Source organism: Chrysemys picta, chromosome 4, assembly GCF_011386835.1.
Source record: "Chrysemys picta bellii isolate R12L10 chromosome 4, ASM1138683v2, whole genome shotgun sequence".
Lineage (NCBI taxonomy): Eukaryota > Metazoa > Chordata > Testudines > Emydidae > Chrysemys > Chrysemys picta.
Window position 1 is genome coordinate 49,702,906 of NC_088794.1, and position 25,372 is coordinate 49,728,277.

General features: G+C 44.1%; 1 protein-coding gene across 5 annotated transcripts in view; it reads right to left on the reverse strand.

Moving 5' to 3' along the window:
- DKK3 (dickkopf WNT signaling pathway inhibitor 3) overlaps positions 1–25,372 on the reverse strand; it is a 47,380-nt gene that overhangs the window by 11,400 nt on the left and 10,608 nt on the right. For 3 of the 5 annotated variants that reach the window (XM_005311037.4, XM_065594870.1, XM_005311039.5), the window contains one exon: positions 1,946–2,038. The exons of the other annotated variants lie outside the window; for them this stretch is intronic. In XM_005311037.4, the coding sequence (XP_005311094.1) occupies positions 1,946–2,038 (93 nt within the window). The remainder of the gene's footprint in view (positions 1–1,945; positions 2,039–25,372) is intronic. 5 annotated transcript variants of the gene reach the window in all.

Here is a 25,372-nt window from a genome sequence, read left to right on the forward strand (position 1 = left end):
GCATGTGACTAATCCCATAGGTTAAAATAGGACTATTCATGTGTTTAACCTTAACTGCAAAGGGGAAACTAGATCCCAGAGAGATCTGAATCACTTTAAAACAGTGCTGCACCCTCTAGCTGATAATTATCTTGATTATAATCAAGAGTCTTAAAAGAAAGGGCCAACTCCCACTCAAAGGAGGGAAGAGGGAAGCAAAGTCCCCAGAGAAAGATAGTTCCTAGGACAACAGCTTTCCAAATGTACCAGTGGTACATACCTGGTATGCATACCTATATGCACTGTGTATTTTTTTTTTAATAATTTGATTAGCCATCTCTCAGATTCCTAGTAACTTCAGGGTTCAGAATTGTAACAGGGTTCTCTGTGTACAGCCCACCCCAATATGCATGCATATTGCATGCCTCCCAAAGACAGAGGGGTTTCCCCTCCTGGGAGTGAGACTTTTGGGGGACTACACTCAGGGCCTGTACTCTCTGCTCATTATTAAGCAAGGGTTATTTGCAAAATTTGGATAGGAATCCAGGACTGGATCTCAAGCCACCTTGCAGTGTGAGGCTATTTAGAGCTGGGGTGTGTCTAGGGCCCATTTTTAATATACAATAGGCTACAAATATTCTACTGAACACTACGCAAAACGTGGACATTTCATGTTTATGTAAAATCTCCTGTTTTTACATAAAATCCTGTAAAATCTCAGTTCTTGCTTTGGGTTTATCTAAATCGCAGTAGTACAATGATGAAACAAAAACAAAAAAAGCCCATTAAAATACTGTCAAGCATGTCTTTTCACTTGGGGTCTGAGCCTGCAAAGACTTACACATGTGCTTAACGTTACGTATATGAGTATAGTAGAACTCCTATTTTATGAACTAATTAGGGACTGAGAATTTCATAAGTTGAACATCTCAAAACTAAGTAGTGTGTGTAAATTACAGTACAGTGAACTGCATGGCTTTCTTCTTGTCCTTTAAACCATTGAAAAGCAATTTCCCATGTATTGAAATGAATGTCAACTTGTTCTTTGACATCACTAGGATGGACATGCTATTCCTTCCTAGCTGGAAAAAATGGTTGTTCATAAGATTGGTTTCTTAAAATGAAGGTTCACCAGGAGTCCAACTGAAGCCAATAGGACTATTTATGTGTTTCAAGCTAAATGTTTGTGTATGTTTTGGCAGAATAATGGCCTCACACAGCAGTTTTTAGAATATAATATCCTGTGGGTAACAAGAACTTCAGCAGGACTTGCTTATTTGTTCCTTTTAGGCTCTATGGACTATATAGTTTTTGAACAAATATTTAGTTTCACTCCAGGCTAGCAAAGGAATATGAATGAAAAATACATCTGGATATGGAGATAAAAACATTTAATGAAAAGACTCCGTTTGACTCTTAGCAGGACTCTCAGCACAAGGAGCACTACCTCCTAGCATTGACAGCCCTGTGAGAAGATAACCTACTATTGCTACCAGCTGAGGGAGTTAATCCTTTAGCTGAAATGGCAGAGGTTTGCTCTTAAATTCCCAGATTCAAACACTTAATGACCCATGCGGGAGGGAGTTACACAAACACAAATAGAGCATGTTCATATAGGTGTATGGATGCAATGTGCAACTTGTCATTTTTATCATGTTAGGCAGCAAAGTCACTAATTCTTTTCTATAAGTGTCTGATTGAACTCTAGTTGAAGTCAACCGGAGTTGGATTGAGTCCTAAAGCACCAGTGAATAGAATCCTTATAACACACACAAGAATATGCAGGGCAAGAAAAAGCATTCTGTATATGCATATTCAGTGTTTGCTGCTGTGATACCTTCCCCCCCCCACCCCACCCAAACAGAACTTAACCAATAGAGATATCACTTTTGGTCAACGGCCATTAATGATGGTCCTTTATGTGGTGAGACAGTTTTTGAAGACCATACAAGAATTCGGTACTTACTGAATGTTGGGTTTTACAGAGCTGACATAAGTATTCGAAACTGGAGAACTGGCAATATTTCCCTATCTCACAATCCTCATCAATTATGCACTCCTAGAGAAAGGAATTGGAAACCGCTTGATTAAATCATTGGACTTGCTACTGCTGTTTAACAGATATCAGAACTTTTTTTATAAAATACTAGAAGGTCTTAGAAAACCTAGAAATGCTTCTATCTCTCTTATACAAATTTGCAGTAGCTAACTGGAAACCATCCCCCACTGCAGATGGCTAGCATGCTGTAACAGGAGAACACTCTGTTACCCTGGCATATTTATACATTGTTGAAAACTATGCAAAAGAGAAGCTTTCAGACAGGCTCAACTAGCTCTTCTCCCTCAAAGTATGCTGCGGGGGACCCTCAGCTTCTTGTAAGAGGATTAATATCACCGAACCTAGTAACATTAATTCCTTTCTTGTTCTGCTCTTCTGGGCATTCCAGGTAAAGAAAACTGAAGGCATTTTCCTCAATGCGAGGGAACAGACTCATGGCCCAATTGTGAATGGAGGTGGAGACAGCTGGAAGTGAGACCACATCACAGCAGCAGCCCTGGGAGCAATGTTTGAGGACTGCGTGTGGGAGACAGTGCTGTAGCAACTCCCTAGCCATGTGAAAGGATGCAGCACTCGCTCAACTCCAGGCCAGCCACCAGCTCCACACCGCCTCCCCATGGCCCGTAGGTTAATGCTGCTGGTTTCTAATCTCCCATAGAACTGTACCTGGCCCCTGCAGGCATGCGAGGGTGGGGCTTGAAGGGAGAGAGAAGGCTCTTTTTGCCTTCCTCCTCCCCTTATGCATGGCCAGGCACAACCTCCCTTGAATATGCTGTCGCACAACTGTGACCTCAGCCAAACTCTCCTGCATTATGTTAATGCTTCTATCAAAAAAGCATTTCTACGCTGTCAAAGTACAGTGTGTTCTTTACGGTACTGGCAATCTTAAAAATGATGGAAACACTTAGCAGCACTAAACTAAGCTTGTATCATAAAAGAATGGCAGTCTTGTTCCTTGTTAATAACAGCATGTTTGTCTTCCTTTCCTTGTTGCTTCACAGGCATCCCATGATCCCAAGTTCTGTAGTTTCACTCCGAAACTAATCAGAACCACAAAATTACACAGTAATGTGCCCCTAATCCCAATAATCATTCTTTTAACATAGTCTAAGTACTGTAATGCAAAATGGCTACATTCCATATATACTACAAGTATCTCGAGCCATATTCTCAGCTGCAGTACAAGCTCCACCGATATCAGACGCACACCAATTTATACCAGCTGAAGTTTTAGACCAGAGGTTCTCAAACTGTGGTCCATGAGCTCCGTTCAGGTGGTCTGCGGATAGTTCCCTCTCAGGTGCGCACCTGAGCAGCTGCACACAAGAGAATGAAGGGCCACCCTGCGGCTCCACTAATTAGGTGCCTGGACCCTGGAGAAAATGCACATATAAGGTGAGGTGGTGGCCTTGGGGGGAATAGAGGGGAGTTGGGAAGGGGCAGTGGGGTGAGAAGAGGGGGTGGAGGAAATTTGTGATGTGCAGGGCTGCAGCGGCCAGAGAAAGAGGCGACTGTCCCCAGCTCCAGGGCTGCGGCTGCCAGGGAGAGACCTCCCTCCTTCCCAGCCCCAGCTCTGAGGCTGCTGTGGGGGGGGAGAGACCTCCCTCCTTCCCAGCCTTAGCTCAGGGGCTGCCGCGGCAGGGGAGAGGGGGCACATCCTTTGCATGAGAAAGGTAAGACTACTGATATTAAAATATGAGTCGTGTGCTTTTATTTGTAGAACAAAAAAAAACATTTTTTTTTATGTAGCACTTTTATCCAAGGTGCTTTACAATAGTTAGCTAACAGTACAAACAACATTTTGAAAGATCATTAAGTGGTCCACTGAGACCCTCAGCAATTTTCCAGTGGACTGCGCAAAAAAAAGTTTGAGAACCACTGTTCTAGACTATACAGTTCAAAGTAATTCACCACATTAAATGCTTTAGAAATGCATATAATAAAATATTTGGTTTTCCATGACATCGGAATGTTTGACTTCACTATATTAACAGCTGGGTTTAATAAAAAGAACTAGTTCAGGACTAGTAACTATTTCAGGAGGACTCAAGCTTAATTCATAAAAAGGGCCACCTATTCAGCAAAGTACTCAAGCATGTGATTAAATGTACGCAGATAAGCAGTGCCCCTGAGGTCAGCAGGGCTAGTCACATGCTTAAGGTTAGGCACATGCCTATGACCATTACTGCCTCAGACTGTACCTCCTTGCCACAAGTTCCAAAAGAACTGGCAGGGAAGGATGATTCTTTGCTCATTCAGCCTAGAAAGAGGAAAACCAGTTAGTCAGAAATCCACATCACCTCCCATGGAAAATTCTGACAAATATCTCTGGACCTCAATCTCCAGTCCAGCTTGGTCTAAGGAGAGACAGGGGAGGAATGGGGGGAATACACTCGGTAAGTTAGAGTGACCAGACAGCAAATGTGAAAAATTGGGGTGGGGAGGAAATAGGAGCCTATATAAGAAAAAGACCCAAAAATCGGGACATCTTGTCACCCTACGGTAAGTGCATGTGCTCGTGTTTTCCAGGAGTGTCTGGCTCATGTGGTGGAGGAGAGTCTTGTACTTAATTACAACCGAAAAAGTTTTTTCTTTCAAATCAAATGGTAAATCTTGTTTTATAAAACTAGCTTCCTCCAGGTTAGCAGCAACATGGACAATTGAAGATTAAAATATAGCACAACTCCTCTATGACATAATCTGTCCTATATCATTTGGTACTTAAACTCTAATAGCAAGTCTCTCATTTGTTATTTATCAGTGTCAAAGCAAAGATTTGTCCAGAGACCCCTACATTCTCCCAGGAGATTGATTGTTACTAGGTGAAGTTGAATCTGGAGTAGGCAGGCTGTCAGATACAGCTTTCATTCCTAGCTTCCACTGAAGGTTTATTCTGAAATAGCTCAGATGCTTTTTCCCCACAGTCTCCCTGTTGCACCCCTCACAAACAGGGTGATGCACTGAAATTGTGGCATAATCTGTGGGTGCATATGGGTTCTAACACTAATCCAATTAGTGCAGCAAGATGCTGTCATCCAGATCAACCATAATGATTTGGGAGAGTGATTGCACTGCAAAATAACCATGGCTAACTAAGCATTATGGTCCCAGGCTCCACTGCATTCCCGGTTACAGCCGCCACACTGCAGTGTATCAAATGGGCAAAGTTGCATGGCAAGTAATGTTGCCCATTCAACTATCCATCTCCACTATATGAGATGGCTTTTAAACAGATTTAAACTCCAATATCCACAGGATACAGACCAGGAGCAAAATACAGCCTTGAGCACAACTGCTTTTAAAGTCAATGATGTAACAGCAGGGTAGAATTTAGCCCAGGAGTGGTAGCTAACTGGCAGTCTTTTTTGTTTCTTCAAAACAAATTGTATTATCAAATCTGGACTGCTATGCATAACCATGATGCCTTTACAGCTTCATTTTTTCATTATGCCAGTTGTCCTCTGACTTTTTTTTTTTTTAAACTGCGCCTCCACATAATGGGGAGGGTTGAAATCAAAACATTATGGAGTGGTTGAGGTTTTGTAGCTTCTCCAGTTAGCAGCAGCTTCTCCTCCTCACTAGCCACACTGCTACACAGCAGCACAGCTTTGTGCTCTCCGGCCAGTTTTCTACCCTTGTCTTTGTCTGCAGCTTCCACAAGTGAGTTTGTGGATAAGTCACAGAATAAAATATCCTTTCATCCTTTCAACCCTTATGTTCTCGGGCAGATAATCATGTCTCATGCAGTCAGTCTGTCCAGTCATCTCCCAGAGAGTGGAAACCTTGCCGCAGTTGTTTTAAGATTATGAAATAACTTTATTCAGCTTTGCAGCAGTTTCTTGCTACATTTAAAATCCCAACTCTCCACCTATCTTACTATCTCCATTGCTTTAACGTAATGACCCCACTGACATTTTTTCATTCTTGCTGTCATCCTTTAGTTTCTTTTTTAAAATTTCCACTCATTATGGGAATTTCCCTTCCACTCATGACAAAAAAAAACCTGTTTTCTTCTACCCTCTTAATCTGTGTATTTTTCCTACTACTCTCGCTTGTCTTCTGTTCATGAAGGACAGTTATTCTGGTTTCTGAACACAGCACTTTCTTTTCATTGCCACCATCATCAGTTCTTCTATTTCCCGCTGGCCTGTATCTGCACCCACTGAAGCCTCTCTATGGGGTGGAAACAAGTCTAGCAGCTTTTCCCTCATGTGGAGAAGCTTCCCTTCCAACCATTTTTGTGGGTGCTACTGCATGACAATGCAGCAACTGAGCACATGGCCAGCGACATGGTCTGCAGGTAGCCATCCTCCCATGGAACGGTTTAGAAGGGGAGAAGGGAACTCGCACAGGGACTGGAATCTTGTGACTGCCTCTTGAACCAAGTACAGTTCTCAAGTCAAGGTTTTCTCATTCCATTCACTTCATTCATTCATTACTATGAATTCATTGCTGGCGCCATATTCCACACCACCACTCTTCCCCAAAGTCTTATAATTGTCCTTAATGCAAAATCCTGCACGACAAATACACACACGTATAAATGTAGAACAGTTTGTTTTGTTAGAGCAACACCAGCAACAACTTGGGATACAAAACCCTTCTAAACTCCAGCACAAGCAGCTATTTTCACACATGGGGTTGGATTCTAAAAAAGAATCCACTTTCTTTCTGGAAACTTGCTCAGCTAACGTTTCAGGGAAATTTTTGTTTTCGTCCTGGAATCCATGGTGGTGGAAATTGCCTCCAGCATTCAGAACAGCTTCTCTGCAGCTGAGGTTTGCTCGGTATTTAAAACTGCGTGTCTTTTTGAAGCCCATCATTACTACTACTATTTAAAAAAATAGATAAATCCAGTAACAAGATATACACTAATCTCAATAGTATGATTTTACAGCTACCCAAGGAAAAAAGGCAGAGTGAAGAGCAGAGTTCAGATGTATTGCTGCACTATAATGGGGCCTGTAATATTGCAAGTTGTGCAACACCCTCATATGCCCTCTGAAGCCAGTGCGATTGGGGGTGGAAGGCACTGAGCACGTCCCCTGAGGGCTCTAGTGCACAAAGTTATACCCTGTGTAGAGTCTACTGCAATGCCAAGAAACAACTAAAAGCTATGAAAATTAGTAGTTAGGACTTGGCCCAAAGCCCATCGAAAACAATGGCACTCTTTCCACTGACTTCACTGTGTTTTTGATTTCAGGCCCTTAAGATGGAGATGCTGCCTGGAATGCCAATTCTCCTGAGTAGCAGATTTAAAGAAAGCTACTGATTTGTTGGCCCAACATTTTATATTTAAATTCAGAGATTAACCATTTTTATTATTCCTCATGATAGTGAGATCTGTAACATGCATGACACAGAAACAAACGGAATAGTCCCTCTCTTATGGAAGAGACTCTGTAGGGAATGAAAATTTAAGAGGGGTGTGATAGGTTTAATAATGTTTTACTTCTGCTTCTCTTCCAAATTTTTCTTCAAACATAACAATACAGTCTTTACATTACACCCAATAATCATACATTTTTATAGAAGGTTCCCAAAGATGTTTTACAAACTGGACATACACATTGGCATACTAAGGGGCAGCCATTTCTGGATTGGAACACAACACTGTTCTGTGCCAACAACATTACACAATAAGTTTGAGAGGGAGAATTGAAGAGAATTTCTCTAATTGGTACTATAAAAGAGTACTGGTATGCCACTACAGCTAATCTCTTATGGAAATATATTTTAACTTGAATTCTTCATATTGTTTTTGGTATCTCACTATGTAAGTGCTTTTAACATACTCTTACGTTAGTGATCTGTTATAGTGTTGTGATGCCATGCTTATCTTTGCTTTGCATATTTTCTTTTAAATTATCTGTATCTTAAAAAACAAGCAAACAAACCAATCTACTTGTCCAAAATCTAAAGGAAAAAAAAATCTACGGGACGAAACAAAACAGCATGGGGTGTACTGTTTATGAATGGAGACAAAAGATGAGACTAGTAGATGTTGGGTAACACGGGATCCTTCACCAAGGAGGCAAACTAAGAGCATGTCTGTCTTATGAAATTACGGTCACAGCCAGCCTGGCTGTAAAATCCTCCAAGGACTTGGGGCGAGTAACATTCTACATAAGGCATAAGAGTATCTTGTTAATTAAGTCTAGGCACTAAAATGTGTGTTATGATTTTGCTTTTATATGTAACTATTTGTTTCCAATACTTCTATTTGCTACTCTTCGAATCTCTGTGCTTTGTTAAATAACCTTATACTTGATTTCACGATACCCATATCTAAGTGCTGTGTGTTAAGCAGAGCCGTGATCTGATGTGTAACTGGTATGCTGGGGGGTTCTGCTTCTTTAGAAGCAGGAAATCTGTGACTACTGCAAGTGGAGCAGCGACTGGAGACTCCAGGGAGCTGCTCAGAGGGCTTGACAGTTGGGATGTGCTTATAGAGTGACAGTGGGACCTGTAAAGCCTAGTGGGGACTGCTTGTGTGGCCCAGGGCCAGTGGAGCTGGGGAGTGAACGCTGACCGGCACAGACAAGGCTGTCTCAGATTAAGGGTGGGTGGCAGTGGGGTGCCTCAAAGATCTGGGTACCAAGAAAATGTGAAAAATGTGGCAGCCTGGAACAGAAAATCCTCCAGTATGGGAGGCCATCAAACATGCAGCTGTGATGGAGTGAAGCCTGGGGCCTGTTCTTGCTCCCCAGGAAGTCTGTAAGTGCTTTGCTACTGAGATGACTAAGAGCACAATCAGGACCCAAGTCTGAGTTTCTTTTTTTTCCTATTTAAAAGAAATACCCTGGGTTACAGGAACAAGTCAACTATGCATCTTTTGAAATTCTCACCAGCCGCCATGGGACAGTGATGTATTTTGTTTAATATTAGGATTGGCTATCCAGGCATAGATCACTTCAGAGGAGCTGGATGAAGCTTTTTAATAATGTTTTTTGTCATGGTGATCACTCCTGGTTTTCCATGAATTTAGGACTGAAGAGTTATACAATAGGGGATGGAATCCTGTCTCTATTGAAGTCAGTGAGACTTTTGCTGGGACATAGAGCAGGGGTGTATATGTATGAAAAAAAATCAGTGCAAATAGAAAATGTAGCACTGGTTCCTGGCAACCACAGCACTGGAAATGTCCAGTGTGTACTACAGCTTCTAAAAGGTCTAAAAATGCCACTATACAAATGTGCCTCACTGCACACTTAAAGAGTCCTGATATGAAGGAAATTACTTTTCAAAATTTGTGAACTGTGACTAAAACCTAGTGACAGTTTATGGATCCCTTCCAACCAATTCCAGGACACATTAAACTAAAGTATGTTTGTGGCAAGCTGCTAATCAGGCCAGCCATGGCTGATGTGCCCAAGCCAAACTACTTGTTAGTTCACATCCAATTGCAGTTTACTAGCAACAAACCCTTTAAAGTGTTCATATTCATTTTTTTTATTCATACCAATATTTGCATTTCATTTTTTAAAATCAGTGTAAACCACTGCACACAGAGCTGGGTTTAAATGCTTTTCTATTACTGCTGCAGCTGGTAAAAGCTGCTGAGTAGTGAGGAAAAAGCCATAAAAACTGTTTTATATACTACGTGTACATTAATACTATAATTAGAAAAGTGACAGAATTACACTGGGAGGAATGTTGTTTTAAAGGGAAATGGACTACCATACCTTGCGCTGTAGTAATTTTCCAGTTCCTGAGCTCTTGGTTGTCTAGACAGTAACTTCTTTTTCTGTGAGTACATAATGTGTTCATCTTTAATGAGGAGATATAAATTAATCTGGCTGGAAGAAACTCAAAGTCCTTGTAATAGTTTCCAGCAGGCAAAGCTTGTCGGCACTTAATTGCCAAGCCCATACCACTATCATAAAAGCAAGGGCCTGGAAATGGGGTAGTCATACATATTATCTTTGAGCTCTGACATTGCTCAATGTGCTGCAAACTGTGGCATAGTCATAAACTGGAGCTGTACAGACACATTTGCAGATGTTTTACAACGTGGCGATAGGATTTTGAGCTCTGGAATCAGCCTCACTTAAAGGAAAGAAATGAGAGAATGTATGTTACTCTTTGGGGTTGTTTTGCCTCTGACGTTTTGGTACCACTCTTATTTCCTTGTAATGGAACTTAAATTTTCACTGGGGAAACACTGTTTGCTAGCACTTTGTGTATAAACCATTCTGAATGTGAATCAATATAGTGGCTACTCCCTGTGTCTACTGAGAGACAGTAAAACAATAGCACCTAGTGTGCATAAGCGTAAGCGTGTTTGAACATGTAACACCTAGTATATAATACCAGCAACCTCAAGTGTTCACAAACCCATGAGTAAGACCCTCAAGATGTGAAATTGGTTTAAAACTCATGATTTAAAAAAAAAGTTTACACTTCTGGGTTATTTTTATTTGCCTTCTGGTTTCTGAGATTTTTAAAGTACATTCAGGTCATGGTTCCAAAAGTTTGTTCAGAACCCCAAGAACTCTACAACCACTTAAAATAAATAAATCTGAGATTCGCATGCAACCAGAAGGACTCCATGAGCTAAAACTAAGGGGGGGGGGGGGGAACTCACCTATTCTGAGCTTGGCCACAATAAATCTTCTATGTGTGCTCCTGCTGTTGGTATAGATAGACCATTTGGAACATAATTTTGAAATTAAGTATTTAATTTCTTTGGGATATTCACCATAACTCATAGGAAGAGGGAAGAGCAATGATGTAGACCTATAGAGTAGGTCAAGTCATGCCACTAAAAGAGGAGGGCATGGTGTGGAGTCTCCCCAATTTTTTTTTTTTTTTTTTTTTGTATGGCATCAATGACTCTCATGAAAGGAGCTCAATGGAGAAGATGGAATGGACGGTAGCTCCACACAGATCCCTAGGAAAGTGCCCTTTGATATCCTGAAATTCTGCCTCACTGCTGGTCATCCTTTCCCATCTGTCAGAGCTGGTTTCTCAAGCCCAGAAACAGCGCTCCATAGAGTTAAGCTGCTCCAAGCAAATTTTATCTACAATCAGTAGTTCAATTTTAGCCTCCTCCTGCTTTACTGAAATGGCTCAGCAGTGTGGCAGCTGGCTCCCCAAGTCAACTGGAGGCATGATCCAGGTACAATCGTGCTTGGACTGCGGTGCACCGCTGCGTTCAGTCCCTGCTAACTGGCAGCAGTCAGTTGGTGCTGACTTTCAGAAGACAGCTGCATCATAGAATGCAAGCAGCAGAATCATGGAAATTCACTGCTGTGACCCCCAAGTCTCAGGTTTCCAGTAGCTATCCCACAGTGTACTCAGAAAAATCCCAGAATGCACAGAGCACAGCAGTAGGACAAAGCACCATGGCATACCTGCCAGAATGCTTTCTGAAAAGAATTAGTGCCATGTGTATGCATTGATTCAAGGGAAGTAGGCAAAAGCTGGCTGTGTGGATACAATTATTTCAGAATAGTTATTCTCCCCCTCCCCCCCCCCCCCCCCCCCAAAAAAAAAAGAAAGAAAAAACCACCATTGTGTAGACAAGGTCCCAGAAGAAGGGTAACTCTTGCTGAAAGAACAGGAAGAAGGTGTGTCACTACTGAGGACGATCCCTGAATGACAATGAAACAGAAGGTGAGCAAAAAGGAAAGATAAAAAGGGAAATCAAGAGGGAAACTGCACTGTAAGCAAGGAGCTGGTCACAGAGAACGTATTTTGATGCGAGTTGTGGCAGGATCTTCCATTCCTCTGCCATTAAGTGCATAGATTCAACGGGTGCAAGTCTAACTTATTCCCACACCAAACAAAGCAAACAAAAAAGACAAACTGGCGTGAGGCCTGGGGCCAGCTAGCCCTGCTCAATTATCAGACCCAGTTGAGAAAGTAACTAGTAAGTGATTATAAAAGTCAGCAAATGGCTCAGGTGAAGGGGAATTGCAGGGAGAAGCTACAGAAATGGGTAGTCTCCGACAGTAGTCCTTGAGGAGGAAGACTTCTGCTGCTAAGCCTTGGTGTCATGGCTGGATAAAAAGCCCCAGCCTGAAGTTTTGTTTTCTGTTGTGAGTTTGCCATTATTTGGACAATAAATGGAGCCCAGAACCAAGAGCTAGTCATTCCCTAATTTGGGGAGGTAGCCAGTGAATAGACAAAGGATGAGGGAATGGACATCCTGCTTTATAAAAGATACACACAATCCCCATACATCCTGGGAGAGCCCACTGTACACAGTTCCAAATGTAGGCCACTATGCCTGCTTTGACACCAGAACAATCAGCAGGAATGTAATTCTGCAGGAGAAGGAACAGGTGGTACCCTGAAGGTTCTTACCACTTTTTGGGGGGGAGAGGGGGAAAATTATATTTGGGAGGAGAGAGGTAGTGGGAAGTCAGACAAGAAACTCTTCCCTTTGGCTGCTCTGAAATCCTAAGGCAAGCCCTGGGTCAGTGCTACAGATCTTTTGGGGTCATGAGCCCAAAAAGATGTGTTGCAGAAGACTGGAGTCTCCATGGCAAGCACACTTGCAACAAGGAATTTTTTAATCAATACATTTGCAAGCCAGAATTAGTAGCTTGGGTGATTAGTGTTTTACTTTGGGGGTAAATGTACATTCAGAAAGCGCTCTTACATTCTCTTTGCCTACACTAGACTATCACTTATTTTTAGTTGTAAGAGAAGTGGGGGAGCAATGTTAATGCATTCAAATTTATAAAGAAAATTTCCCTTATGATTTCACAATACTATAAAAGAATGGAAAATTGGACTGTAACTGTTGGTCTACTAATAGAAGAACAAAAGAGTGGGTTTTTGTTTTTTTATTTAGAAGTGACATGTCCACAACCTTTGGTCTAAAAAGATCTAAACATCTGCAGAAGTATTAACATTAACTCTTTATACTAACTTTTGTGGTTAAAAATTTCCAAGGTCCTTTCTTATAAAGCTGTAAAGTGGCAAAAATGTGAATAAGTGAATAAAAATGTGAATAATTATAGATTCCAAGTCAATAGACAACATCATCCTTCTGTAACTGTTTTGCCAAGTATGAACTAAATTTTAAGGCAAGTTTGGTTTCTCTCTGTTGTTGCAGACTTAGGGTTACCATACGTCCGTATTTCCCCGGACATGTCCGGCTTTTTAGTTGTTAATTGCCGTCCGGGAGGATTTTTTAAATATATAAAAACGTCCAGAAAATACGGACGTATGATAACCCTGCCCACTGCCCCCTCTCCTCTTGGGGTGTCAGCTCGCTCAGTCTGCGGACTGCAACCCCCCCATGCTGCTGCAACCCTGTGCCCCACAGCTAGGAGCGGTGGCATCTCTGCAGCCAGCTGCTGGTGCGGGGGACCCGCGGCCGCTTCTCCCTCCTCCGAGCATCCCCCGCGGCTCTGGCAGAGCCTCAGTCTCCCCCCCGCGTCCTGGCCATGCAAGGAACCCCCCGCCAGCAGTCCGTGCAGCCGGGACTGTCTCCCCGCGGCGGAGCCACTGCCTGGGGGCGAATCCTGGCGCAGGGGAAAGTTTCTCATCACGCGGCGGCGGCTCCCGGGAGCCCGAGCTCCCCCACCCGGGAAGGGCTCGCGCTGCAGCGCCTCCCGCAGCCTGAGCTGCTGCAGCTTCCCCAGGTCTGGCTGGGAGCAGGGTGAAGGCTCCCCTGAGGGAGGTGAAGGGTGGGGGGGATTCTGAGGGGAGGGGGCTATGGGAGGGGGTAGGGGGCTCTGAGGCAGGGGCTGTGGAGGGGTTGGGCTATGGGAGGAGGTGGGGAAATAAAGGGTAGGGGTTATGGAGGGAGGTGAAGGGGAGGACTGAGGTGGGGGTGCTATGGAAGGTGGGGGGCGCTATGGAAGGTGGGGGCTATGGAAGGGGAAGGGGGAGAGGGAGGGGGTGGGGGGCTCTGAGGCAGGGGCTGTGGAGAGTGGGGGGGCTGCAGAGGGCAGGCTCTCAGGAGAGGAGGCACTGAGGCAGGAGAAGGCTGAGGATGGGCCCTGTGGAGAGCGGGTGGCTCTGGGGTGAGGCCTGGGGGGTCTGGTGGGCGGGTGGAAGGAGGCTCTGGAGTGAGGCCTGGGGGGTTGGGCTGGCGGGCAGGAGGCGCCTCTGGGGTGAGGCCTGGAGGGGGTCTGGCAGGCAGGAGGAAGCGGCTCTGAGGTGAGGCCTGGGGGTTCCAGCGGGCGGGCGGGAGGCAGCTCTGGGGTAGGGTTACCATACATCCGGATTTTCTCGGACACGGCCGGCTTTTTGGTCCTCAAATCCCCGTCCGGGAGGAATTTCCAAAAAGTCGGACATGTCCGGGAAAATAGGGAGGCATGGTAAGGCGCCGCCTCCTCCCTGGGCTCCAACTTTCCCGGCTCCCGCCACTCTCCACCGCAGCAGGGGCCGAAGCAACTTCCCCAGCACAGCAGTAGCCGGGGGGCGGGAGGGAGGAGGGAGAATGCAGGGTGCTCAGGGGAGGGGGCAGAGTTGGGGTGGGGACTTTGGAGAAGGGGCGGAGTTGGGGCGGGGAAGGGGTGGAGTTGGGGCGGGGCCAGGGCCCCGTGGAGTGTCCTCTTTTTGCATTATTGAAATATGGTAACCCTATGCAGACTTCATTCAACATTTCCATGATTCATCTTTGACCAGTGGTGATTATGAAACCGCATCAAAAAAGATTCAAAGTAACCTTATACAGCAGGAATGTGATGCATTTGTGAAAAACTATTACTTCTGAGAGTTTCTCTGCTTGGTCTAAGTAAATTCACCTGCCTAAAATTCTCTGATCGTTGTAATCACTGAAGTAAATGCAGCACAATGAGACTGAACCAATCCCATATCCTTTCAAACTCCCAGTTCTTGCAAAAAGATGTGGACTTCCTCTCCATTTCCTTATAGAACCTATTCTAAAACCAAAATCTTATGCACTTCATCTCTATGCAGCTCACATTTTCTGTAGCCATCTTTCTCCATGTGCTTGCTCGTGTTGCCCAAGGTTAGCCAAAGGCATTACCACCAACACCACACACACACACACACACAAAAATTCAAAACACAAGGTTAAAGATTCAACAGCAACAGACATAGATCACCAGATTGTGCCTAGCCCTAATATGCATGTGAAGGATAGCGAAGATTTGCCAATAGAGCTAAGAAAAGTTTCTGACTTTTCTTTTCTTTCCCCAAAAAATGTAGATGCCCAACATACATCACCAATATCTGTTGAATTTGTCAAATTGTTTCAGACACACACAAAAAATTCTAAACTGCTGATGTTTTCCAAATGAAAAACACAGTGAGTTAAAACAATGTATGTTTGTTCCTAAAAACCAAAGCAGTGTTAAATTACAGCCTTTGAGCACTGTGTACAGTTACCAAACCGAGCACAACTGATGCCAGTTACCCACATTTATAAATACAAGCTGCTGATAGGCCTTCGGCTGTGTCTACACTACAGAATTCTTCTAGGTATGATCCCTGACTGACAGCTGTGCTGGCTGAAACCCCTACCATGGGCACGATTAGACCGGAAAAGCTGAACTTGTATCAGTAGCTTGTTTAGTCTGGGTGGGGGGGCCGGTTTTGTTATACCACTATAAAGCACAGCTTTGCTAATATAGTTGTGTGTGGTAAAGCACTTGTGGTGTAAACATAACCTTGTTCTGATCTTGCACCAATTTCACATGACTGCGAGGACAGAATCCGCCCCTGCCTATTTACAGAACTTCTTGGCCTACTCAAGGTTGCATTAGTGCCAACGGAAGGCACAGCAGTTATACTTTTTCAGTATCCTTGTGCTAATCAATGAAATGACATGGAAGGAAGGATCATTTACAGGGGGATGAGAATGTCTTTTCTGTCTATAATGTTTGAGATACTTTATTTTTAACAGACATGTAAGCACCTGAATTTCAGAGCAATCAAAAAATCTTTAACTATTTGAAATGTACATCTGGGAGGGAATTTCAGACACATTTTCAAGTCTGCAATACCTATTTGTAACCCCAAGCATTTACATCAGTGATGGGCAACCTGCGGCCCACCAGGGTTATCTGCTGGTGGTCCATGAGACAGTCTGTTTACATTCACCATCCACAGGCATGGCCACCCGCAGCTCCCAGTGGCACTTTTCATCATAAAATCTAACAAACAGCGATAGCTTGGCAGTGTCACTTAAATTACTTGATTCGTCCACTGCAAGAGACATGTATTTGGTGTTTTTTAAATCAGCAAGCGGTGCTGACAAACAATCCTCGTAAATTACCTCCAATCTTTGCACTGTTGTGGAATCAGACAGGGGAACTTGCTTTACATGGCTCACAATGTCATCTTTGTGTTTATCTCTGGCAAAAAGCTCCTCCAGGGCTCCAGGATTTGCAACATGCACTTCGTCACAAGCTCGGCATCCGGGAAAAGCTTTTACTTTTTTTAGTTAGTACCAACATTATCTTAAAAAAAGTAGTTGTTGCTTTTCCCTGTACAGTCGCTGATGTAAGAATCACATTTGCAATGTGATAAGACGACTTCAGATTTTCAGTTTTGTCATGTCTTGCAACACTGCCAGGAGGATGGGTTGCATTGAAGCTACTGTATTTGATTCAAAGTGGCGCCTCATGTTGATGACGTTACAGCCAGATACAGTGGTTTGGCATATTAAGCACAAAGGTTTTGGTTTAAATGTGGTGGCATAACAAAAAGAAAATCCATTGTCCAGTTTGGGTTAAAAGCACAGTTTTCACTGTCGACTTCGCAACATTTACTCCCACTCGCATTCATTTTTTGTCTCCGTTTCCATCACTAATGAAAAATGGACGGTGTCCTAGCTCAATCACAGCCGATGCTATCGTGAGAACTTAAAATCCAGTAAACAGTGCTTAATTTGTGCCAGGGCTCACCCCGGTAAGCCCTGGTACCTTGAGGCTTTTGGCAACTCATAGCCCTGCACCTCTGGGCTCCTGGCCAGCAGCAATCATTCTCCGGCTGCCCAGCTCTGAAGGCAGCGCTGCCGCCAGCAGCAGTGCAGAAGGTAGCAATACACCATACTATGCCACCCTTAGTTCTGAGCTGCTGCTGGTGGCGGCGGCGCTGCCTACAGAACTGGATGTCCGGCCAGCAGCCGCTGCTGCCCAGCTAGTGCTTAATTTTTTACAGAGCTAGGCCCCAGCACCTCTTTCATTAGAAATTAAGCACTGCCAGTAAGTTACATACTAAGGAAGTCATAGGCAATGATTGGCAGCACATCACTGTTCGTGAATTTAATTATAAACAATTTTTTAAGGTGGTATGCTGCACAGGAAGCTTTGGTAGGCCACATTTGACCTACGGGCTGCCTATTGAGTAGCATGTTCTAGAGCATATCACACTGTTAAATGGTGTGACCTTTGATGCTTGGTAAGTAAGTCTCTGATTGATATTCATTCTTGTGATTTAGATACTCCAGTGAAAACATTTTAGATTGCACAGACCTAGGAAAACAAAGGTTTGATTCCTATTCTGAGCCAAGAATATGTGGCTACTCAGAGCAAATTTTAAGTACAAAAAAATATATGTAACTTATTTGGAGACCCATGCTTCTCTAGGAGAGTTACTTATGTGAATGCCAAGGAGAAAATTTGTTTTGAAAGCTGAGAAGCAAGTCCTGGTGGAAAGTAATCTGTAGTTTATCCACTGGCAGCACACCAGGAGGTGCACAGCTCTGAATGGAATTGATTTTTAAAAGTGAGCCATAGCTCCCCCTCCTGTCTGTAAGCAGAAGGGGCCATGTGATACTGCAGTCTATATTCCATCTTGTGCTACCTTATTCTAAGGTTAGTGGTTCTCAAACACTTTCATTTTATAGATCACATTTTAAGATACAGAGCCTTGTGTAGGCCACCTCCTCTTCCAAGCTCAATCCAACACCATTCCCGCAGCAACTTTATTACACCAACAAACAATCAGACAGTATTAAGGAAACAAGATACCCATCACATAAAATGAATTTGTTTGTGGTTATAGCCTCATTATGCATCTGTGATTTATTTCCTTCCCATACATGAAGGACTATTATTCATTGCTTGCAATCCCTACTACTCTTATCCTTCCAAATCAGTGTGCTGTCTAGTTTTGTCCTCTGTGTTTACTATCCCTCCAGTGTCTGCAAATCTGCTCACAGTTTAAATTTATGTCAACAGAAATAGCTAAAAGACCGACACAAAGTAGTTATGCAAGGTGAAGACAGGAGTTAACTCTTGAGTCCAATTGGGTAGAAAAGAGCTGGTAATAATACTAAGGCTACATCTACGCTACAAGCTAGAGTATGATTCACAGCTGGAGTACGCATACTCTTGCAAGCTCTCATCGGAGCTAGCATGCAATATAGTAGTGTAGCTGTAGTAGCCTGGGCAGCAGCAGCATGGGGTAGCGCCCCCCCCCCCCGAAGTACGTTCCCTCATGGTTCAGGCAGGGATGGCTAGCCCATTCTGTGGCTGCCCAGGCTACACTACTATTTTTAGCAAGATACTGGGGCAGTTGATATGGGACTCGATTTAATGAAGAATTAAAGGAGAGTAATTAATGCAAATCAACATGGGTTTATGGAAAATAAGTCCTGTCAAACTAACTTGATTTTTTTTAATGTGATTACAGGTTTGCTTGATAAAGGTAAGAGAATTGATGTAATATGCTTAGACTTCTTTAATGTGTTTGATGTGGTACCACATGACATTTTGATTAAAAAACAGAATATCAAATTAACATGGCACACATTAAATGGATTAAAACTAGCTAACTGATAGGTCTTAAAATGTAATTGTAAATCGGAAATCGTCAAAGAGTTTGTGTGCTTCTAGTAGGGTCTGCAGGGATTAGTTCGTGGCCCTCTGGTATTTAACAGTTTTAATTAGTGATCTGGAAGAAGACTTAGAATCATTGATAAAGGTTGCAGATGACAGAAAAATTGGGGGAGTGGTAAATATTGAAGAGGACAGGTCACTGATTCAGAGCCATCTGGATTGAATGGTTAATTGGGTGCAAGCAAAGAATATGTGTTTTAATATGGCTAAATGTATACATCTAGGAACAAAGCATGTAGATTGTACTTACAGGATGGGGGACTCTATCTGGGAAGGGGTGACTGAAAAAGATTTGGAGATCATATTGGATGATCAGCTGAACATGAGCTCCCATGCTGTGGCTGAAAGAGCTAATGCGGCTTGATTAGGCTATAAGTATCTACTTGGAACGAATATTTAATAATGGGCTCATCAGTCTAGCAGAGAGGTATAACATGATCCAGTGACTGGAAGTTGAAGCTAGACAAATTCAGACTGGAAATAAAATGCACTTTTAATGGTGAGAGTAATTAAACATTGGGAACAATTTACCAAGGGTCATGGTGGATTCTCCATCACTGATATTTTTTAATCAAGATTCAATGTTTTTCTAAAAGCTATGCTCTAGGAATTGTTTTGGGGGGGGAAGTTCTGTGGCAAGTGTGATACAGAATGTCAGACTAGATGATTTTTAAGGTCAGGCTTGACAAAGCCCTGGCTGGGATGATTTACTTGGGGATTGGGCCTGCTTTGAGCAGGAGGTTGGACTAGATGACCTCCTGAGTAGGGTTACCATATTTTGTGCCTCCTAATGGAGGACACTCCCGGGGGTCCCGCCCCCGCCCCAACTCCGCCCCCTCCCAAAGTCTCCGCCCCCTCCCCTGCTTCCCGCGAACATTTAATTCGCGGGAAGCCTGAAGCAGGTAAGGGGGGGGGGGTGTGGGGGGGAGGAGGCGCGGCCCCGGCCGACCACCCCCGGCTCCCAGCCCCGCGGGCCCGGCCCGGCCCCCAGCCCCGCGGGCCCGGCTCCCCGAGCCTGACCCGGCTCCCCGAGCCCGGCTCCCCAGGCCCGGCTCCCGGCCCGGCTCCCCGGCCCGGCACTGCGACCCTGGCGCGGCCTGGCCCCTGGCCCGGCACCGCGCGCCCGGCCCGGCTCCCGGCCCGGCACCATGCCCCCTGCCCCGCAACCCCGGCCCCGCACAAAGAGGCCCCGGCCGAGCCTCCCGATTTTCCCGGACATGCCCGGCTTTTGGGGATTTCCCCCCGGACGGGGATTTGAGCCCCCAAAAGCCGGACATGTCCGGGAAAATCCGGACGTATGGTAACCCTACTCCTGAGGTCCCTTCCAACCTTAATATTCTAGGATTCTATGATCACAGTCATTACTTCTGGTCTTGGAATCTATGAATCTGAAAAGTTCATCCGTGACAAGCATCTCTCAGGAATGCACAAGCTATTACAAAGTTTAGCTCATTTGTGGCAGGCTGATCTTTTGCAACTCATGGAGTATCAGAACAACCAAATGTTTTATCAATCAGCTGCCATTAACTGTATTGCAGCAAAAAACAAAACAAAAACAAACACACACACACCCCAAACGAAAACTTGGCAAGTATTATAAAAAGTGAACATTAACCAGTATGAGCTTTGCCTTTGATTGTGTGTGAATCAGCTTCTCCAAAGAGTATGGTGAGTCACCCTTTGAAAATGGTGTAATCCCCATCTGAGACAAGTGTACACGAAGTTATCTACTACTAGGGTTACCATTCGTCCGGATTCCTATTAAGCTAAAAATAGCGTCCGGGGGGAATTTGTAAATGTCCGGACTTCCCCCCCCCATGCAGAGCACGCGCGGCTAACAGTGCTGCCGGCCGGCCGGTGTCACTTACTTGGGGCTCTGACACTCAGCCAGAGAGGGCTCCTCCTCCTCCTCTCTCCCTCCCTCACTGCATCGCAGATCGGCTCCGGCAGTTTGGAGCTCCTCTTCCGCAGCTCAGGCAGTTTCTGAGCAAGTTCACCAGACATTAGGTGAAGAAAGGCCAACAACAAGGGAGGCAGGGGGTCGGAGAAGGGGCAGGGAGGTTCTGGAGGGGGCAGTCAAGAGACGGGGGGGAGAGTCGGGAGTTCGGGGGGGGGCTTTCTGGGAGTGGGGGTGTGGATAAGGTTTTGGGCAGTCAGAGTATAGGTAGGGGGTAGGATCCTGGGGGGCATTTGGGGGGGGTCTTAGGAGGGGGCAGTTAGGGGACAAGGAACAGGGAGGCTTAGGTAGGGGGTGGGGTTCTGGAGGGCAGTTAAGAGCAGGAGTCCCAGGAGGGGGCAGTCAGGGGACAAGGGGGGGGTTGGGAGTTCTGGGGGGGGGCTGTCAGGGGGCAGGAGTGGGGAGAGGTATTGGAGCAGTCAGGGGATAGGGAGCAGAGGGGTTTAGATGGGTCGGGAGTTCTGGGGGGGCTGTCAGGGGGTGGGGAGTGGTTGGATGGGGCATGGGAGTCCCAGGGGTCTGTCTGGGGGTGGGGGTGTGGATAAGGGTTGGGGCAATCAGGGTACAGGTAGGGGGTAGAGTCCTAGGGGGCCGGTTAGGATGGGGGGAGGGTCTCAGGAGGGGGCAGTCAGGGGACAAGGAGTGGGGGGAGGGTTCGGGGCTCTAAGGGGGGGAAGTGGGAGGGGCAGGGGCGGGGCTAGGGCAGGATGGGGCGGGGCTAGGGCAGGACAGGGGCGGGGTTCCTCCCGTCCTCTTTTTTGATTGCTGGATTATGGTAACCCTATCTACTACTCTTATGCTATTCTGAATCAGACCTATTTCGTGCATGCTGTGCTGTTGGAGAGAATGTTGACTCCATCTAAAAAGTTATGGTCTACACTGGAGCATTGTGAGTGAATGGTGTGAGTGTGTGTCTGAAGCTGTTGACTTCAGTAGTGTCTTAATGATGTGGGGAAAAGTGAGACTGCTGTTTCCATGGACTCATAGCTCACTACTGTCCAAAACAAGCAAGCAGATGTAAACCGTGTTGAAACCTGCAGCTGCTTGAGCCTGTCAAAAGTGAAAGCTGCCATGGTAAAAGGAAGCACGGTGCCTTTTGCTGAGAGCTAGGGCAGTCCTTATCGTGCTTTGGCTGGAAACCTAGCAACCAAAGGTCAAAGACCATAGCTCATTATCCCATATTTTCTTTCCTTGAATAATAGCCTTCAGATTTCATGGAAAATGGATGTAGCAGCAACAGGGATACTGCGACTTAAAAATATATAGAGAGAGAGAGATTTGCCAAGAGTGTAAGCCAGTGTAAATTTGAACCAGTGTAAATCTGAAATAACTTTATTTAAATAAAGTTACAGTATACTTTATGCCAATGTAAACAAGAGCAGAATTCAGAGATGTAATTTAACAAAGTAACAATGGTTTCATGTTTTTTCTTTAGATAGCTATTGTCTTCTTAGTGTAATGTAAATCTTCCACCATGTAGCTGGAAACCCAGACACAATTGCATTGTACTAGTGAAAAAGATTAAATTTTCAGAATTTAAGCATATGATAACTGTGGTTGGAATTTACAGGATTCTGATCAATTGAGAAATTAACAGCTCCCAGCTTGTTTGCAGTTTTTTTCCCCCTGGGAGGAGGCATTGTGTAAACATCCCATTCAGCTATTTCCCTGATTGTAATTTGTTTGCTTAACCACCTGTGCAAACAAGCTCTAGTAAGGAGTACTGTATACTAGGATGCATTTTGTACCTTTGTCCTGTTTGTCCAATCGTTTCACCCAGTGCAAATAGTCACACTTGACAAATCTCACAAGCAAAAACAGTACTGGACTGGCCCAGTATTTGGATGGGAGCCTGCAAAGGATCATGTGCAGAAGGAAGAGGTACTGGTGACTCAGGATAGCGTAAGCAAGGCCCATGTACAGTTTTAGAGATACTATATTTCAGGAAATGTTAAAAAAAATGCAGTCCTATTGACTACTTGTGATAATTAGAGCACATAGTACTTATTGTAAGATTAAGGTACATTTTATAACCCCAGGGTACTGGCTAAAGTTAATCTCTGGTAATTACTTTCTGCCCCCACAAATATTCCCTACACTTTCAATAGGGTGAAGGAGTCTTCATTTCCTAAAATGGTGTAACAGAATGCACTAGCCATGTAAACTGCTACTATATTTCACCCCAAAGATGGCTGTAGCTCAGAAGTGACTGAATTTCTAGAAACAGTTTTTGTAAAGTGCTTTGGTATCAGTTAGCATGGAAGATATTCTGTAAATCGGTGGTTGGCAACCTGCAGCCCATCAGGGTAATCTGTTCGTGGGCCTCAAGGCAGTTTGTTTATATTGACCATCTGCAGGTTTAGATCTTCTGTGGCTTAGGTTTCTATAATGGTATTAAGCACAAAAATTCTTCCTTGAAAATTTCACCCATCTGGTTTAGATATGGTTTAGATCTGCAGAAAGTAAACTTGCTTTTTAAAGGGGGAGTTCCCTCCACGACAGGGAAATAGAAGAGCTTTGCTTCACTTTTGGCAGTAATACACCCTTCATTAAATACATTTCACTGCATCATTCACTAGACTGTCCTGTGCGATAAATTGTCTGGGGACTTCAAAACAAACAAACAAAAAAAACAATGGGTATTGTGATGAAATTAGTGAGTTACATACGCTACAGCTACATACGCTCAACTTTTAGCTTACAACATCTTCTTTTAAAGCTCTTTTACAAGACATTTCAGCCAAATACAATGATCTGTTGCAGCACAACATTCGCTGATTAAGTAGGGGGCGCAGGCTAGAGGGGTTTTGTGCACTTCGAAAAGAAACAATAGAATCTCTTTCAAAAGCACAAGAACAACAAGCTTGCGATTTCCTGAAATTTATGATGACCTCTCTGTCAGATAACTTTTCTGTGCGATATTACTGGTCATTTGAATTCCCTCAACTTGCAGCTCCAATGCCACTCAAACAGTGTCGCGGATCTCTTTGAAAGTGTGTGCCCTTCAGAGGAATCTTTAAATCTTTCAGCTAGATTTAACAGGAAAGATGTCGCACTTTCCCACATTTTGGGTTGTTGCTACAGATGAAACTTCAATGAAAACGATGCAAGAATTCCTAAACAATCTGATGGAAAATTTTAAAATGCAATTTGAGATTTTTAATATTCCAAAGGATTTGCTTTTATTTGTTCGTGATTTGTTCGTTGTCTCCGCTGATGGACCTTGCCCTTCTGAAGCAAAGAACATTTTGATTCAATTGGTGAAGGTGCCATTCAATTAGAAATTGTAAGGCTCCATACCTCAGATGTCTTGAAGGCAATATTCAGAGAAGGAGGACTTTGTGATTTCTGGACTCAATATGCTGACGAGTTTCAGAATAGCCAGAATCTAGCAATCTATCTTTTAATGATGTTCAGATCAACGTACCTCTACAAATCTGGGTTTTCTACCGTGAATATTATAAAAAAACATCACTGCAATCGCCTGACAGATGAGCATTTTTACCACTGACCTCCTACAAACCACTCTTCACAAAGCTTGCCATGGCAACCTCCCATTAGAGATTACCACAAACACAGCTAATAATGTTGATTTATAAACTTTGCTAAAAGATGGAAACACTAATATTTATATTGCAATCAATGTCTTTCTTTAATGGTAGCTGAAGGTTTGCCGCCCTTCCACCCCCGTCAGCTTTCTATGCAAATGACCCGCCTATTGTCATTAAGTTCTCAAATAGTCCCATGGGTAGATCTAATTGAGTATCACTGCTCTATAAAATCCTGCTTCCTAGTATGTTGGGGTGAACAGAACCACAGTGAAGAATTTTTACCTATTACCGGTATTTCCTGCATCTTGAGTTCACTAGTCTAGAGGTGACAGGTTGAACACCTTTATCAAGATTGTCTGACAGCAGTAATTAATAAGAATGCTATTTTATAAAACCCTTTGGACTATTGAACTATCATTCTCCAGACAAAGTTTCCAAACACACAAATGAGAGCACAAGGTTAGACACATACTCACTCAGTATCAATCAACCAAATTACTTTTGAAGGCTGAAACTTGACACACTTAATATGAAATGACTACGTAACGCAATAGGTAGGAAGTTCCGTATTAGTGGACCTGAGCTGAAAAAATTCTCTTACTGCACCCTCTGACTCCACCTGTCCATAACTCGTGTCCAGGTAGCAAACTTTCCAGCCACAGAAATAAAGAGCAGACACTAGGAAAGAACCTCCACAACAGTAAGTACTTGGCAACCAGATGCCATATCTGAAGAAGCAAGGAAACCCCTTCGCTGACAATATACCTTGAAAGTGCAAGAAAAATGCCAAGAACTAGACTCCTAGTACTACTTTGAAGAGAACTCTCCTTAACCTCCCCAGACAGAAGTAATGACCCGTAACATCTACCGAGGACATACAGTCATTCTCAACAGAGCGTCTACTAATGAGATATGGGAAGACAGGAGGAAGGGAATATTTTCCAGGCAACTGCACTGAAAAAGAACGTTCTCATGCTCCTGAAGCTCTCTGGCACATCCCTGCTGAGAGACTGGCATCTGTTCTATTCTATTTGAATGAAGTGGACTTGCA